The sequence below is a fragment of the Microcaecilia unicolor genome, chromosome 1 (assembly GCF_901765095.1).
Source record: "Microcaecilia unicolor chromosome 1, aMicUni1.1, whole genome shotgun sequence".
NCBI lineage: Eukaryota > Metazoa > Chordata > Amphibia > Gymnophiona > Siphonopidae > Microcaecilia > Microcaecilia unicolor.
The window spans coordinates 121,103,661-121,117,173 of NC_044031.1; the positions used below are offsets into that span (position 1 = coordinate 121,103,661).

The window sequence follows — 13,513 nt, forward strand, 5'->3', positions numbered from 1 at the left end:
GGCTTAAATTGTCAAACATGAAGGCATTTTTCAAATAATTGTGTTGAGTTTGTAAGCTTTTTATAGTATAATAGCCAAGGAGGTTTAGGGCTATTAAATGATAAGTGTTGGTCTGTAAGAAGGGAACAGCTCATTGTTTTGTCTGTTTTTTTGTTGTTGTTTTTAATATATTGCGTATGTAATTTGTTACATGCCTAGAATCGTAGATAGGTGAATTATAATTATTTTAAATACATAAATATTTATTGAACAATAAATGTAAATTCACAGTGTAATTTTAATGGCAAATTTTAAAAATTAACTTTAGTTAGGATTAGAAAATAAACATGCAGATGTGAGGGATAATTTTATGAGAAAACTAGTAAAAAAAAAAACTGTTTCAGACACAAATGAAACGGGCGCTAGCAAAGTTTTCCTCGGAGTGTGTTTGTTTGAGAGAGTGTATGTGATAGTCACTCTATGAGGGAGAGTGAATATGCAAGTGTGTGTGAGAGAGAGAGAGAGTGAGACTGGGTGCGAGTGTGTCTGTGAGAGAGAGAGAGAGAGAGAGTGTGTGTGTGTGTGTGTGTGTATGTGTGTGTGTGAGAGAATGAGAGTGTGTCCCAGGGCCCCCCTCTCTCTCCCTCCCTCCCTCCCTTCCTCCCTGTTCCAGGGTTGTCGTCCCCTCCCTCTGTTTGAGTGCCATGGTCATCCCCTCCCTCCCTCCGACTTTCAGGGTCTCCGTCTGAGTTTCAGGGTCTCCCCCCTCCCTCCCTCCCTCTGAGTTTCAGGGTCGCTCTCCCCCCTCCCTCCCTCCCTCCCTCCGAGTTTCAGGGTCGCTCTCCCCCTCCCTCCGAGTTTCAGGGTCCCCCTTCCCTCCCTCCGAGTTTCAGGGTTCCCTCCGTCCAAGTTTCAGGTTCCCCCCTGTATGTTTGTGTGTTGTACAGATTGTTTGTGTCTGTCATAATCACAGAGGGGGGTTGGGGGGATGTAGTTGGTGAAGTGGTATGGGGTTGCGGTGGGGTTTGAGTGGAGTTTAGAATTGTTGGATATCACTGTTCTATTGACAGAGGAATGGTAGTTGATTCTGAATTTCAAGGCTTCATCATTGTGTGTGTGTCTATGAGACAGACAGTGTCTGTGTATGTGAGACTTATATTCTGTGTGTGTCTGTGTCTGTCAGTGACAGTGGTGGGGGTGTGTTTGATGATATTAGATGGTGCATGAGTGTGTGTGTGTGAGTCAGTAATTGTGTATGTGTGTGTGTGGGGGGGGGAACTGAGTGTTTTGTGTCACAGAGAGAGATCGTGTGTGTATGTGTGAGACAGGGGAGGTTTTCTGACAGGGTGTTCCTTTTTTTTTTCACTGTCAGAATAACAGAGGGTGGGGTTGGGGTGATGGGTTTGTTGAAGTGTGTGTAGGGGAGAAGATCGCGTTTCCTCTTACCTGGTGTGCAGTTGTGATTCGTTTTTCTGTGGGTGCCGTTTTTGACTGGCAGCGGGCGGGCTGGCTGGCGGTTTCATAGCAGTGTGGTTGGCGGGTCGGGCTGCAGGTGGACTCGCACTGCTGGGTGGGCGGTGTGGCTTTCAATTTGACAGGAAGCAGGCGTGGTTTCTGTTGGACTGTCAGTCCTTTGTTTTTCTTTCCAGCTGCCGTGGGTGCCGTTTTTGACTGGCAGCGGGCGGGTGAGCTGGCAGTTTCTGTGCTATTTGTTTTGACGGGGCGGGCTGCAGGTCAACTCGCGCTGCTGGACGGGCGGGCTGGCGTTGGCGTGCGGAGTGGCGAGCTGCAGGTCACTCGCGCTACTGTTGCTTGGGCTCTCTGGATGACGTCATCCGAGGGTTCAGTCCCAGGCACAGCCAATCAGAATGGAGGCACGGGCCCAGGCAGCTTCATGGAATGTTCATGGTGCAAATTATTATATAGGATAGAAGAAGTGGACCAATAACTCCAGGGACTGGGACAGATAAGTCACAATGTTAAACTTTATTACAGACTCGACACAGATCTGTGTTTCCGCCACAGGTCTACCTCAGGAGTCTTTGTGAAGTGCACGCGGGTGTGAAGCCACAAAAAAAACTATGTAATGTGCATGCAGGTATAAAGCAGCAACCAATAAAAACGGGAGGTCTTGACAAAGACCTTTTGTACTTGGATTCTTCATGTTGTCTACTGAGGTCTTTTTTCTCCACTATTTTATGTGTAAGCAATTCCTCTGATATAGATGGTAGTATCTGGTCTGGGCTTCCAAAATGGTATTTCTAAACAAAGTCCATACCTGATTTACTAAGGCATGTAGGCGCCTATGCGCATCCAGCGCGCATCAATTTGGAACTACCGCCCAGCTACCACGTGCCCTGGACGGTAATTCCAATTTTTATGCATGTCTGATACACACGGCAGCAAATATTTTTATTTTCTACCACGTGGCGCTTACCGGGCGGTATGCATACTGACAAATCCCTCATCCCTGCACCATCGTCTCAACCATGCATTGAGATTTCAGAGCTCTGCATGCCTCTAGGGTCCTGTGTGTGTGTGGAACTGGGAGCATTTCTGAAAATGCTACCCTGGAATATCTGGACCAGCTTTCTACCTAAGAGCCTAAATTTGGTTTCCAGAACCTTCCTTCGACATTTTCTTATGTCGTTGTTACTCATATGTACCAAGATAGCCCCATCAGGCAAGCAACTGACCAGGTGATCCTCACTTCCACCGGCCACACAGCTATCTACATGCCTAATGATCTGACCTTAAAAATAAATCTGTATTCCCTATTTCAGAAAGGGAGTGCACATCTGTATTCAAAAAGATTGATGTTGGGATTTACACCTTCTGCTGGGGACATCTAGGTTTCAGAAAAGTACTCCTTTTGAGCAGCACTCCATTGGAGGAATTATGGGAGATCACCTTAATATCCCAGTGGATGATGTACCCACTGAAACAAAACTGTCAAGGGATACCAGGTTCTGTGACAGCATCGGGGAAAAATTGACATTTCTTTTTCTAAAAACTGGATGGACTGTTCAGGTCTTTATCTGCCATCATTTATGTTACTATGTAAATGCCTGTATCTTGCAACAAACGAAGCCAAAGCTCGTAATGGACACTACATAACTCTTCCTCTCTACGATTCCCCAATGTGCCTGTAATCACATGAACCTTATTCGAACATAACATCACTTTGTATTTGCTTCTCTACCGGAGTTGGCGAACACCATTACGGTATTATGTAAGCCACATTGAGCCTGCAAATAGGTGGGAAAATGTGGGATACAAATGCAACAAATAAATAAATAAATAAAAGGCTCACATAAACATTTGTATTCCAGAACATAAATGTTTATATTCCCATTGCATATTTTAGACATTTATGATTCTAAAATAGATGCTCCTGCTGCACGTAACTGGCATATAAACATCCATTTCACACTATATTTTAGAACAGGTTCTATGTTGCTAGATCCTGTTCTAAAATACTAGTGGAACTTAAGATGTCCCAACCTGGATATCTCAAATCCAATATGTACATTTTTCTACAGTGCTGCTCTAGATGCATTGGGGGGGAATGAAGGATTGTAAAATAGGAAGGAAAAAATCCCTGGTCACTTGCAAACAAAGGCTTATATCACTATATCACAACCCTGGTTCCAGTTGAGTCAGAAGAACAAAGGAACAGAAGATAATAGCCAGGTTTAAAAACAGTGCAAAATTGTTGAGTGTACCTCAGAGAGGAAGACACCTTAAGGTTGGTATCGAGTAAATTGATTTCAGTTTGCAATATTGTTCGATTGTTGGATTAATTAAGTATTGACAAGAAATGTGACTATGCTGCAACCAAATTATAAAAACACTCTTCCAAGACTGTATCAATTACAACTGCCTATGGGCTCCCTGTGGTAAAAAGTGGCTCTAACATGCCCTTACACAGGTCTTTCCCACATGTTAAGGCCATTTTGTACTATGGTCAGAAAATGGCTGATATTCCATTTTCTGAATTAATGGCCATGCGCTAACGTTGCCATTAACGCATGGCCATTAACAAAAATTAGAGCATGAGCCCTTACCACCACCTATTTCTTAGGCAGTAAGGGCTCACACGCTAATCAGTACACAATTTGTGCTGTCATGCCCACTCTCCAACCCCAGACATGCCCCCTAAGAGAAAAATTAATATTTTTTAGTGCATGGTTTAGGGGCACAAATTGAGATTTTACGATAGGATGCCTCAGCATGTCCCGCGGTAAGCTCCTTTAAGTTGCAGTTTAGTAAAAGGAGCCCAGTATGTGTCTAATTACTGACTGCTGTGTTTGTGATGCCATTGTTTGGTCTTGAAGGAGTGTAATCTGCACAGAATGGCAGGTTCAGCTTTGACCAACTTGTTGGGCAGGTTGGATGGCCCATCCAGGTCTTTATTTGCTGTCATTTACTATGTTACTATATCATAATGTTGAACCCTTATGCATTAACCCCCCAAATTCTATAAATGGCACCCAAAGTTAGGCATGCAGTTGGGTATGTACTTATAGAATGGGGCAAGTTACGTATGTAGCATAATTAACTAATTGGTCCTAAATTGGCACTAAGTACCAATAATTAGTGTTAGCAAGTACTAATTGGTATTAATTTGCCATTGTGCATGTAATAGACTTATGCTCCTATTCTATAAACCACACGTCTATCTTCTCTTGCATGCAAATACAAAGGGTCATTATTGTGGGAGGGGCATTGGCATGTCAGGGGTATTCCAATTATTCTTGCACACACTTTATAGAATAGTTGCATTCACACATCCAGATGCTGCATTTAGGCACCACCATTTATGCCAGCCGCAGACATGGCATAAGTGGTCATGCCTAAATTTTGGTGCATAATTGCGGACTTACATTAGCAATCTGTAACAGATTTGGCATGCAGTTCTGCCATTATAGAATACTGGCTTAGCACCCAATTTTTGGGCATCTAACCTTTGTGTTTATGTTTATTAAAATTTGATGGATCGTTTTTTTTAATGTGTAAGTCAAGGCGATTTACATACAAATTCAAAAAGTAAAAACTAAAGTAAGAAAAAGAACGCCATAAAATTATAGAACAGAGAACAAACATACCAGAGGTCAAACAAGCATTACATAATATCTATCCTTTTGCACTGGTATCCCAAGTACCTGCCAGTTCGCTGAAAGAATGCCCTGCAAAAAGATAGGTCTTTAAATTGGTCTTAAAGGTTTTCAAGGATGTTTCAGCCTTGAGATCAAGGCAAAGACTGTTTCAAAGATAGGGGGCTAAGAAATAAAAATCGCTTTTATGGGTTACTTCCCGATAGGCTTAACGTGGGCTAGGCAGCACCAACCAATGATCATTTATGGAATGCAAGCAATGGGAAGCAGCATAGCGAACAATTAATTTTGCCAGATATTCGAGAAGACCGGTATAAACAGCTTTATGGGTTAATGTAAGAATTTAAAACTCTATATACGCATGAGTAGTCAACCAACGTAGTCTTGCCAACAAAGGCAATCCTGACACCTCACAAAACATAGTAGACGTCCAGCCATGTTTTGCGGGGTCTATAATCGCTTAACTTTATAATTTGGAATGCCAGCAAATAACATTGCATTAATCCAACTTCGAACTAACAAATGCATGGTACAATGTGTGAAGTGCATGAAAGTCCAGAATGCCCTTACTGACTTTAACCTTCGAAGGGCAAAGAAGCCCCACTTCAGAACTGTAGAGATATGAGTTGAAAAACTAAGCTGAGAGTCCAGATTTACACCTAAATACTTGAATTGGATAACTGGTTGAATAGAGGTACCAAATAGCACAGGGATCAGTGTTGAAATTGGTGCATGGCCAGTTATCCAACAAGCAGTTGTTTTTTGGGGATTTAGAATCAGACTGTTTCTACTTTATCATGAGGAAACCTGATCTAAACATTTTTGAAGGGAGGTAAGATCTGGTGCAAGTTTACTACTACTACTACTACTAATAGCATTTATATAGCGCTACCAGACACACACAGCGCTGAACACTTGACATAGAGAGACAGTCCCTGCTCAAAGAGCTTACAATCTAGGTAAAACAGACAGACAAGACATTACGGGCAGGGAATTACAGGGTAAAGAGAAACAGGGAGGAGGAGGGCAAATGAGTAGCGGTTAGGAGCAAGGGAATTACAGGGTAGAAAGGAACAGGGAGGAGGAGGGCAATGAGTAGCGGTTAGGAGCAAGGGAATTACAGGGTAGAAAGGAACAGGGAGGAGGAAGGCAAATGAGTTGCGGTTAGGAGCCAAAGGCAGTAGTGAAAAGGTGAGCTTTCAGCATAGATTTAAAAACAGGTAGAGATGGAGCTAGACGTATGGGTTCGGGAAGACGGTTCCAGGCATAAGGTGCCACAAGACAAAAGGAACGAAGTCTGGAGTTAGCGGTGGAGGAGAAGGGGGACGACAAGAGAGATTTGATTCTATAATAAAAAGCATACATTTTAGACACGCCCCCTCATGCACTTTTTCTGGTTATGCACCTTCAAATATAGCGCATTACGTTCTAGAATATGCAAAGGGCGGATATGAGCATAAAGCCCAATTAGTGCTGATAATTGCTTGTTAGAGGTCAATTGTCAGCGCTGATTGGCTTATTAACTAATTAACTTGTGTGCAGTAAGTGGCATGGGAGGAAGTGATTTGGGTATGGCTTGGGCGGGTCAAAAATCTACATGTGTGTTCCTCATTATACAATGAGAGTACACGTGCATGGGGAAAAAACTGCCCATTTGGTTTTGCACCCAAAGGCACACAAATGTTTTTAAAAGTGCTCATTTATGGCCAGTGCTTTATACAAGGGATTAAGAGAATGATTCTCTTTAGGTTTTTTTTTCCACTTTAGAAATTAAAAAAAAAAATTACAGCCTTACTACTTAGGGACCTGTTAACTAAGGTGTGTTAGTGTTTTTAGCGTGCCTACACTTAGCACACGCACTAACCATATAGGCACCTATAGGGATATTGTAGGCATGTACATGGTTAATGTGCGTTAAAAATGTTAACGCGCCTATAACACTGCTTAGTAAACATGGCCCTTAATTGGTAGAACTTATACATATAGGTTTGTAAAATGTGCTAGCTCTGTGTGGAAATTGTTCCATTTACATACGGGAGTTGTAAAACTGGCACTGCCCCATAGAAGCTGCTGAGTTTTTCCATGTGCACATTTGTAAAATGGCAAATACGTTGCACTCCTGCACATCCTTATACATATTTTACAGAAGGCTCCACAAAGTGAGCATGTTCCAATTTCAACATCTCAATTCCAATCTTCCCAGCTTCCTCATTGGCTAGTTCTTCCCATCTTTCTGTAGCTGGGCACCCTAGACTTATCCTCCTTTCTCTGAAATTACTCAAAAATAGATATCACTCCATATACTCTCAAATTACCCACTTGTAATGTAATGTACAGAATTTATAGCCTGCCTAACTATCAAGTTTAAGGCAGAGTACAAAATGATATAGAATGTTCAAAATTAGAAGAGGTATATCCTTACAAAAGCTTTTGTTAACTAATAAAAAACTAAAACATAAATAGTATCTAGACCCCAAACCTATATAGATGAGGCAAGGAATATTAGTTTCAGCTAAAAAGCCTTAGCGTACAACCCTGTTTTCAATGGTATCTAAATTGTGTATAACTTGAGATTTTTCTCATTTCAAATGGTAAAGAATTCCAAAGTTCTTGACTCTTGCCTGTAGGTGTCTTGTTTCTAGTAGGTGATAGCCGACACATAAGCCTTGTATATCTAGTTAGTTCAATATATCCTGTGTTGACCTAAGTTGCCTTGAAAGAACATAGACAGAAATATAATCAGTAAATATTTGGGGGCCATACCATGTAAAATTTTAAACACAAATATTATTTCAAATTCAATCCTAGCCTTTAAAGGTAACCCACTTGTACTTAGTGTAAGTACTTTACTGTGCATATGCTCTGTACCTTTCACAAAAAAATCCAAAAATATACTCTTCACAAATAGGTACCTTTGTGGAATAGACACAAGTGAAAAACTACAGAATTCCCTAAAAATACAAAATATCATGAAATCTGTCAATGCCTCCTCACTGTCTGCTCAAAATGAATCAGGTTCAGTCCCTAGCAGAACAGCATGGACTTCCAAGAGTGGTTGCTGGTAAGCACCTTTTTTGGTCACAAAAACTTCAAGTATACCAAAACACTACTGCAGCTTTGTCTTTGGGCAGACCTGCATCATGCTCCTTCAGACATCTTGCTGCAAAACTCTAATTGCTAAAAACTAGCTGGATATCCAGAAATCTCTTCATAACCCCCAAGGTCTGTTCTCTTCGCAGCTCTTCTTTAGTGGTTAGGCCTAGTCAGCATAGGGAAGCCTCTCTCTCTGTTACAAGATCTAGCTGGCACAAGTTAGCAGCCATGAAGAAAGGCTCCCCCTCAGTATCCTTGAGTCCCAAAGTACTCCAAGGCAGCCCTTACCCAGAACTAGCAAAGGACACCAACAAAAAAGACCCTAATCCTAACAGAGCTTTTTATAGTTCCTATCCTTTGTTTTGGAGAGAACATCCACTAGCATTGATGAACACACAGGCCCAACTTCCACTGCATCACTGACCTGTGCCCAAAGTGATGCAGTGGAAGTTTCCTCATTGCAAAAACAGAGGAGCATTTTGGTGCCCTGCTGCACAGGTGTAAGCAGCCTCTTATCGGTCGGGACTGAGGGTTACCCCTGATGCAGGTACATAATTAATTTGAAGTGTCTATGGCCACAATTGTATTTAAATATTGCTACCCTTATTTACCAAGGCACACAGACTAGTGAGGGTTCCCCTCCAATATGCAAACTCACTAAAGCAAATAACAGGCATAGTAGAACAGCAAAAAGAGTACTGGAGACCAGGATGGCTTTAAATAAAATGCCCCTTTAACAGGTACGTAAATATTTAACAAGTATGCACAGTATAAGGATAATAAAAAGTATTAAAGTGTCCATAATATCAAAGTAAATTGATTGCAACAACATAACACTTCAGTAAAGAAAACATTCTAGGACTCCTGGAGGTTGATTCATTTCCGGTTCCAATATCATTCATACTTGGCCAGCTTATAGATGGAAATCAGCTTTTTACTCCCTGTAGCTGTATCTACGAATCTCTGGGCTACTCTATAGCTTTTGCTTAACTGTAATGTCCTTCAATGAGTGGCAGCAGGGCTCCTGTGCATTTATTCCAGTGGTATTACAGTAATTAGTCTTTTAAAAGTGGAAATGTGTTCCCTGAGTGCTGTGTGTGCTCCCTTGTGGAAAAGGTTAAGAATAAATCCTGGGTGGTTGAATGAGTCCTAGGTTCCTTAAGGTGGTAGGCACTCACCAGCTTCCTTGCATCCAGCTTTCAGTCCCTTTCCCAGATGGTGATTTCAGCTTCTCTCTGTTCTTTCTCTGGCTAGGGACTCGGTTCAGTCTTCCTGTTACCAGACCACCTCCTCTATGGCACCCTGTGCTTCAGCAAGGCAGTTGTGAATCAGGCGGACCTCACTGACTAGTCACTTTAATTGGGAACTATTTCTCTCTGCTCCTGGTTAGCTCCAGGGGATAGCTGATTAACAGGCTGGTAGCCCTTGGGCTATTGTTTCCTTCTCCTTTCTTCCTTAGTTCCCAAAGAAGGGAATTAGAGATTCAAGGAGACCCTGGTGTGGGGTTCTCTACTTACAGCTGTTCGTCATCCTGTATGCGGGACGTTCCCAGAGAGGAAAAGTCTGGCTTAGGTTTCATATCCCCCCTCCCCTAGCTGTTCAGACTGCATTGTCATTGGGCAAATGTATATGTATAACCCTCTCACTTTTACCTTCCAAGTGGCCTCTGTAGACCAAGGGCCTGGAATGTTCCTCCTGTGTCTGGAAAATGAAAACATTTTGGCTGTCTGATACATAAGCAATCACTGATTCTTCCAATACCACATTTCCTGCCAAAAATACAGGATTTTTCCACATTGGTAGTTTGTAAACAGTTGTCCTTTAGAGAATTTGAATAAAGAGTTCCTTATTTTTTATGAGCTGAATCTTGGATTGGACAAGCAGCAAATTTAGCATGATTATATTTAATAGTATAACATGAAGAGCTAAGTGCACCACACAGTGGTTTCTTAACATTAAATCATGCAATTCATAAAGTAATAAGCCTGCAAATAAGTGGGAAAGCGCAGGGTATAAATGTTACAATACAATACAATATCATTTTTATATAAAACTTTAAGATAGTATATTGAGTTATTATTGTTGAATCTTTCAGATGCAAAACAGCCATTGGTTGGCAGTTTGCAAGCAGAGCAAGAAGTAATCTCAGTGCCTTCTAATTGCCCCAGTATTGCTATCATGGATGTTGCTGAGAACATGAGGGCAAATATTTATTCTATATTGTATCGACTTGGTAAGTATAATGAATCTTGTTAATCTAATATACCTCAGTAAAGTTTCTGTTTAACGTTGGTTTCCCTATATAAACTAATCTGAGGTTTGGTACTGAATACACTTGGGGGGTATATGCCCCTGCGTGCCTTTATTGTCTAGGCACCCTGTTAAAAAGTTACTTCTGAGGGGGGAATTTTACCGTGGTTTATATGCATCAGGGGCTTCTTATAAAATTACCTCACAGGTTACATGTGTAAAAGTACATGTGGTGACAAGAAGGTGCATATTTTTATATGATCAATGTGTAGGCAAGTTGCCAAGCAAATGTGAACTTACAGACCTTCATTTTAGCTGCAGTAAGGTAGGGTTTATTTTTAATTTAATTTAATTTGTTTTAGCTGCAGTAAGGTAGGGTGTATTTTTAATTTAATTTAATTTGGCATTTATAACCAGCTTTACCGACAAGTTCTAAGCGGTTTACAATCAACATCTTGTCTATAGAAATAATTTCTTACAGTGGAACCGTTCAGTATACAGTGAACAGAATTACATTACATCATAATATAGTTGAACTATCTGTTGGGATTAACTGAGACTATAAGGAAAGCATAGTAGGATTAATTGTTTATGTAAACTAATATAGTGAGAGTCATTTCTTGGTATATAAACATGATAGCTTTTGAATCCATAATTGGTAAGGTAGTATCTTGATTTGTGTGTTCTGTCAGGGTTTATCAGTAGTTTTGTTCGTTATCTTTCATATCTTGCGTCTAGGAGGGACAGGATTTCCTGTGATTGGGCCAAAATGTTTCTGACATAGCCAAGTTTTGATTGATCGTCTAAAACTCATGTATTCCGTTATTAATCTTATTTCTCGTGGCAGCAAGTTCCACAGATCCGCACCTTTGCCTGTAATTTGTTGTTTTGTGGGTTTCTTCCGTTGACATTATTGTGAAGTTGGTATAACCAGTTTGATATCCTTGAATGATCTTAGGGTTCTTTTGGGTTAGTGTAGTTGGATGAGTTTTTGGATGTAAGGTGGTGTAAGGCCGTAGAGACCTTTAAAGATTATTGTTAGTAGCTTGAATTCTATTCTTGCTTTGATAGGTAGCCAGTGTAACTTACTGAGAAATGATGTAGCATGGTCAGACCAGTGACCTCTTCCTATCAATTTAGCTGCTATGTTTTCAGCTATTTGTAGTCATTTGAGTGATTTATCTGGAATTCCTAAATATACTATGTTGCAGTAGTCCAGTCCTGTAAGGACCATAGCCTGTACTATGATGCGAAATTGGGATTAATCCAATGAATATTTCGTATGTCAAAGAAGTTTTCGTTTAAAGAAACTTTTACATACCAGGTTGTTTATCTGCGAAGACATATCAAGGTGTGAGTCTAGCCATACTCCCAGGAGTTTGATTTCATTTTTCAGTGGTGGTAGTGGTGTTCTTGCCAGTTCTGGGAGTAAGTTTGCTGTCTTATTTCCCATCTATAGTATGTTGGTTTTGTCAGGATTGATTTTCAGTTTCAGGGAGCAGAACCACTCATATAGCATCGTGAAGACTTCTTTCATCAGCGCTATTGATGGTGGGTTTGTTCCCGGGAATGAAAGGATAATGTTATCCACATAGGCATAATATTGGATTATAGGGCTAATATTTTCCTTATCCAACTTATTTTCGAAAGAGAAAGACGCCCATATTTCGACCCAAATCGGGAGATGGGCGTCCGTTTCCCATGGGTGCCCAAATCAGTATAATCAAAACCTGATTTTTGGCTTCCTCAACTGCAGTCCGTCACGGAGACGAACAAAAATCATGGGGGCGTGTCGGAGGCGTGGCGAAGGCGGGACTGGGGCGTGATTATCGGCCGAGGAGAGATGGGTGTCTTTAGCTAATAATCGAAACAAGAAGGGCGTTTTTTACAAGAATTTGGTCCGCTTTATTTGGACCCTTTTTTTCAGGTCCAAGTCCCAAAAAAGTGTCCCAATTGACCAGATGACCACCGGAGGGAATTGGGGATGACCTCCCCTGACTCCCCCAGTGGTCACTAACCCTCTCCAGAGAGGCTCAGAGAGAGAAATATTTTGGAGCCCGACCCAAATTCTCGACATTGACATCGGTATTGGTGTTAAGCCTTGCATCGACATCAAGTGCATAGGTCCCTATGGCTGCTAGGCCCATGTCAGACACTGGGAGTGGGCATGCATCAAGCAGATCTTCACCTTCCTCAGTGCCGGCTGCTGTGCAGGGCATCCTGGACCGGTTAGCATTGGATCCAACATCAAGGAAACATGGGGATTTGAAGTCGTCCTCTTCAGCACCAAGGAGTATCGATGACCAGCATCAGGCGAAAGCCAAAAAGTATCAGCATCGGTCCCCCTCAACACCCTGGTGCCAGGAGCACCAGGGCACCGAGGGATAGGTTCCCCAAGAAGCTTCAGCATCAGGAGGAGTGCTTTCCCTCCATTGAGGAGGTGCCAACACAGGGTATCCATGCAGCTAGAACCAGACACCCGCACCAGCACTGACAATTCAGCGTGGTGATGGAATCCAAATTAATCAAAAGATCTAGGAGTTCTAGGGACTTTGCTTTGGCACCCAGAGGCAGAGAAGCTCGAACCCTGGACTCTTTTGGGTGGAAGATGTATCAAGCCTCTATGCTCATCTCCCTCATGAGACTTTACTTACAGAACTTGGTGTACAGTATGTGTGGTTTGGAGACTCTCTTCCCCAGGAGCAAACTGAATCTCTTCAGTAGCTGGCCAAGCAGCAGAATGCGTGTTGTAAATTTTTGGACAGATGAGTTTGATGTGGCATCCTAGATCTCTGCCTAGAGTATAGCAATGCACAGACTCTCATGGTTGCGTGTATCTGACTTGGACCCCACAGTCCAGCAGAGATGTGCAGATGCCATGTGCCGGGAGGATAACCTTTTTGGTGAGAAGGTGGAGGAGGTCACTGACCCAATTAAGAAGTATACGGATACCATTGATACTTTCTCCCTCTGGACACCTTCTGCCCTCTCCTCATCCAGGAGATTTTCAGTATGCTAGGGTTCATTTTAAACTACCCCAAGTCCCATGTGCTCCCAGTTCAGCAATTGGAGTT

At 41.9% G+C, this 13,513-nt stretch overlaps 1 protein-coding gene across 1 annotated transcript in view; it reads left to right on the forward strand.

Moving 5' to 3' along the window:
• The window catches only part of LOC115468148 (cilia- and flagella-associated protein 69-like), a 640,933-nt gene that overhangs the window by 408,165 nt on the left and 219,255 nt on the right, over positions 1-13,513 (forward strand). The window contains 1 exon segment of the mRNA XM_030199696.1: positions 10,285-10,422. Within this exon segment, the coding sequence (XP_030055556.1) occupies positions 10,285-10,422 (138 nt within the window).